At 63.8% G+C, this 1354-nt stretch overlaps 1 protein-coding gene across 1 annotated transcript in view; it reads right to left on the bottom strand.

The window, feature by feature from the left end:
• The window catches only part of LETM1 (leucine zipper and EF-hand containing transmembrane protein 1), a 25545-nt gene that overhangs the window by 9925 nt on the left and 14266 nt on the right, over positions 1–1354 (bottom strand). Inside the window, exon 5 of the mRNA XM_045289471.1 lies at positions 51–254. Coding sequence (XP_045145406.1) covers positions 51–254 — 204 coding nt within the window. The remainder of the gene's footprint in view (positions 1–50; positions 255–1354) is intronic.

Here is a 1354-nt window from a genome sequence, read left to right as displayed (position 1 = left end):
CACACACACACACACACACACACACACCCTGCTGAGTGCCGACTGCCCACCTTGTCATCGGCTTTGATGGAGCGCAGCCGCATGGTGAGCTGGAAGCGCAGGAAGTTGTTGGTGCCTATGGACTGCAGCTCCAGCAGTTTGCACAGCGCCACCAGCTGCGGCCGCGTCAGGTTGTCCAGGGTCAGCTCGTCTTCGAACAGCTTTGAGAAGCGCAAGATCTCCTCGTTGCTGGGCCTCTCGCCAGTCTCTCGGATCTGCGAGGTCATCGAAGCGCTCACCCACTGGGGGTCAGTGTCTAGGCAGCACCCTCCTCCACTGGCTCAGCGCCGCACCTTCACAGCCTCATCCCCAGCTGCCCAAGACCTGCCCTTCCCACCTTCTCTGCTGGGGTCCGCCTTCCCACCCTGGAGACTCCTAGCACCAGTTCTGCCACTGGGCGGGCACCTCACGTGCATGCACACACCGCCTCTGGGCCCCAGGAGCCCCTCCAGCTGGTGCTCTGTTTGCAAGTATGAGTCCCAGGGCGGCCTGGCCATCTGCAGGCAGCGCCCCAGGGCACCCTACTGCCCAGGGACCATGGGCCCATGTCACCCCTCCGCAGGCCCAGAGGAGCACCAGGGAGAGGCCGGCCAGCTCAAGGCGCTGGTGTCCACTCTTCAGCAGGGCCTGGGCCAGCATGTCTGAGGGCTCAAGCCAACAGGGCAGCTCCGGGAACCTGGTGCTGTGACTCGGACCTGGCCACCTCCCCTGCCCCTGCACAGCCTCCACCTGGAGTCTGCCTCCTCCAGCCCCCAGTGCACTGACTCTCCCTGTGCCCTCACCACACCCCAAATCACCCTCAGGGCCGGGGGCCCCTGCTCTTGCCCCACCCCTCCATCTTCTCCTGAGCATCGCCGACAGACACACAAGCCCCCTGGGCAGGTGTCCAACACCATCCTGAAGGACCAGGCAGGACCACAACAGCCTCAACTCGGAACAGAAACAGCGGTCACATCTCACAGGCCAATGGATGTGGACACACCTGCCCTGGGGACAGTCTACAGGCCCTGTCTTACTCTCTTCTAATCGACTCCAGAAAGGCTCCATGTGTGTCTCCAATGTCACAAGCCGGAGTCCCCCCGACTCCTCTGCTTCACACAGCCTGGGGAGTTCCTAGGGGCTGTCCCCTCACTGTCCTGGCCCTCTGTCCCCCAGCCAGGCTTCAGGGACACTCCATGGGGCCCTTCCTGGATGACCTCGGTTGGCAGAAGGGCCAGCAGTGACCACCCAACCAGTCCTCGCTGCCACCTATGTCCCCCCCACCCCCATCCCCCAGGGCTGGCAAAGCCATGCGGCACAGACAAAGGGGGCCAGA

Source organism: Echinops telfairi, unplaced genomic scaffold (genome assembly GCF_000313985.2).
Source record: "Echinops telfairi isolate 266 unplaced genomic scaffold, ASM31398v2 ScPeMD7_28;HRSCAF=97, whole genome shotgun sequence".
NCBI lineage: Eukaryota > Metazoa > Chordata > Mammalia > Afrosoricida > Tenrecidae > Echinops > Echinops telfairi.
The sequence above is the reverse complement of the archived record's forward strand: the minus strand, read 5'-3'. Positions and strand labels throughout refer to the sequence as shown.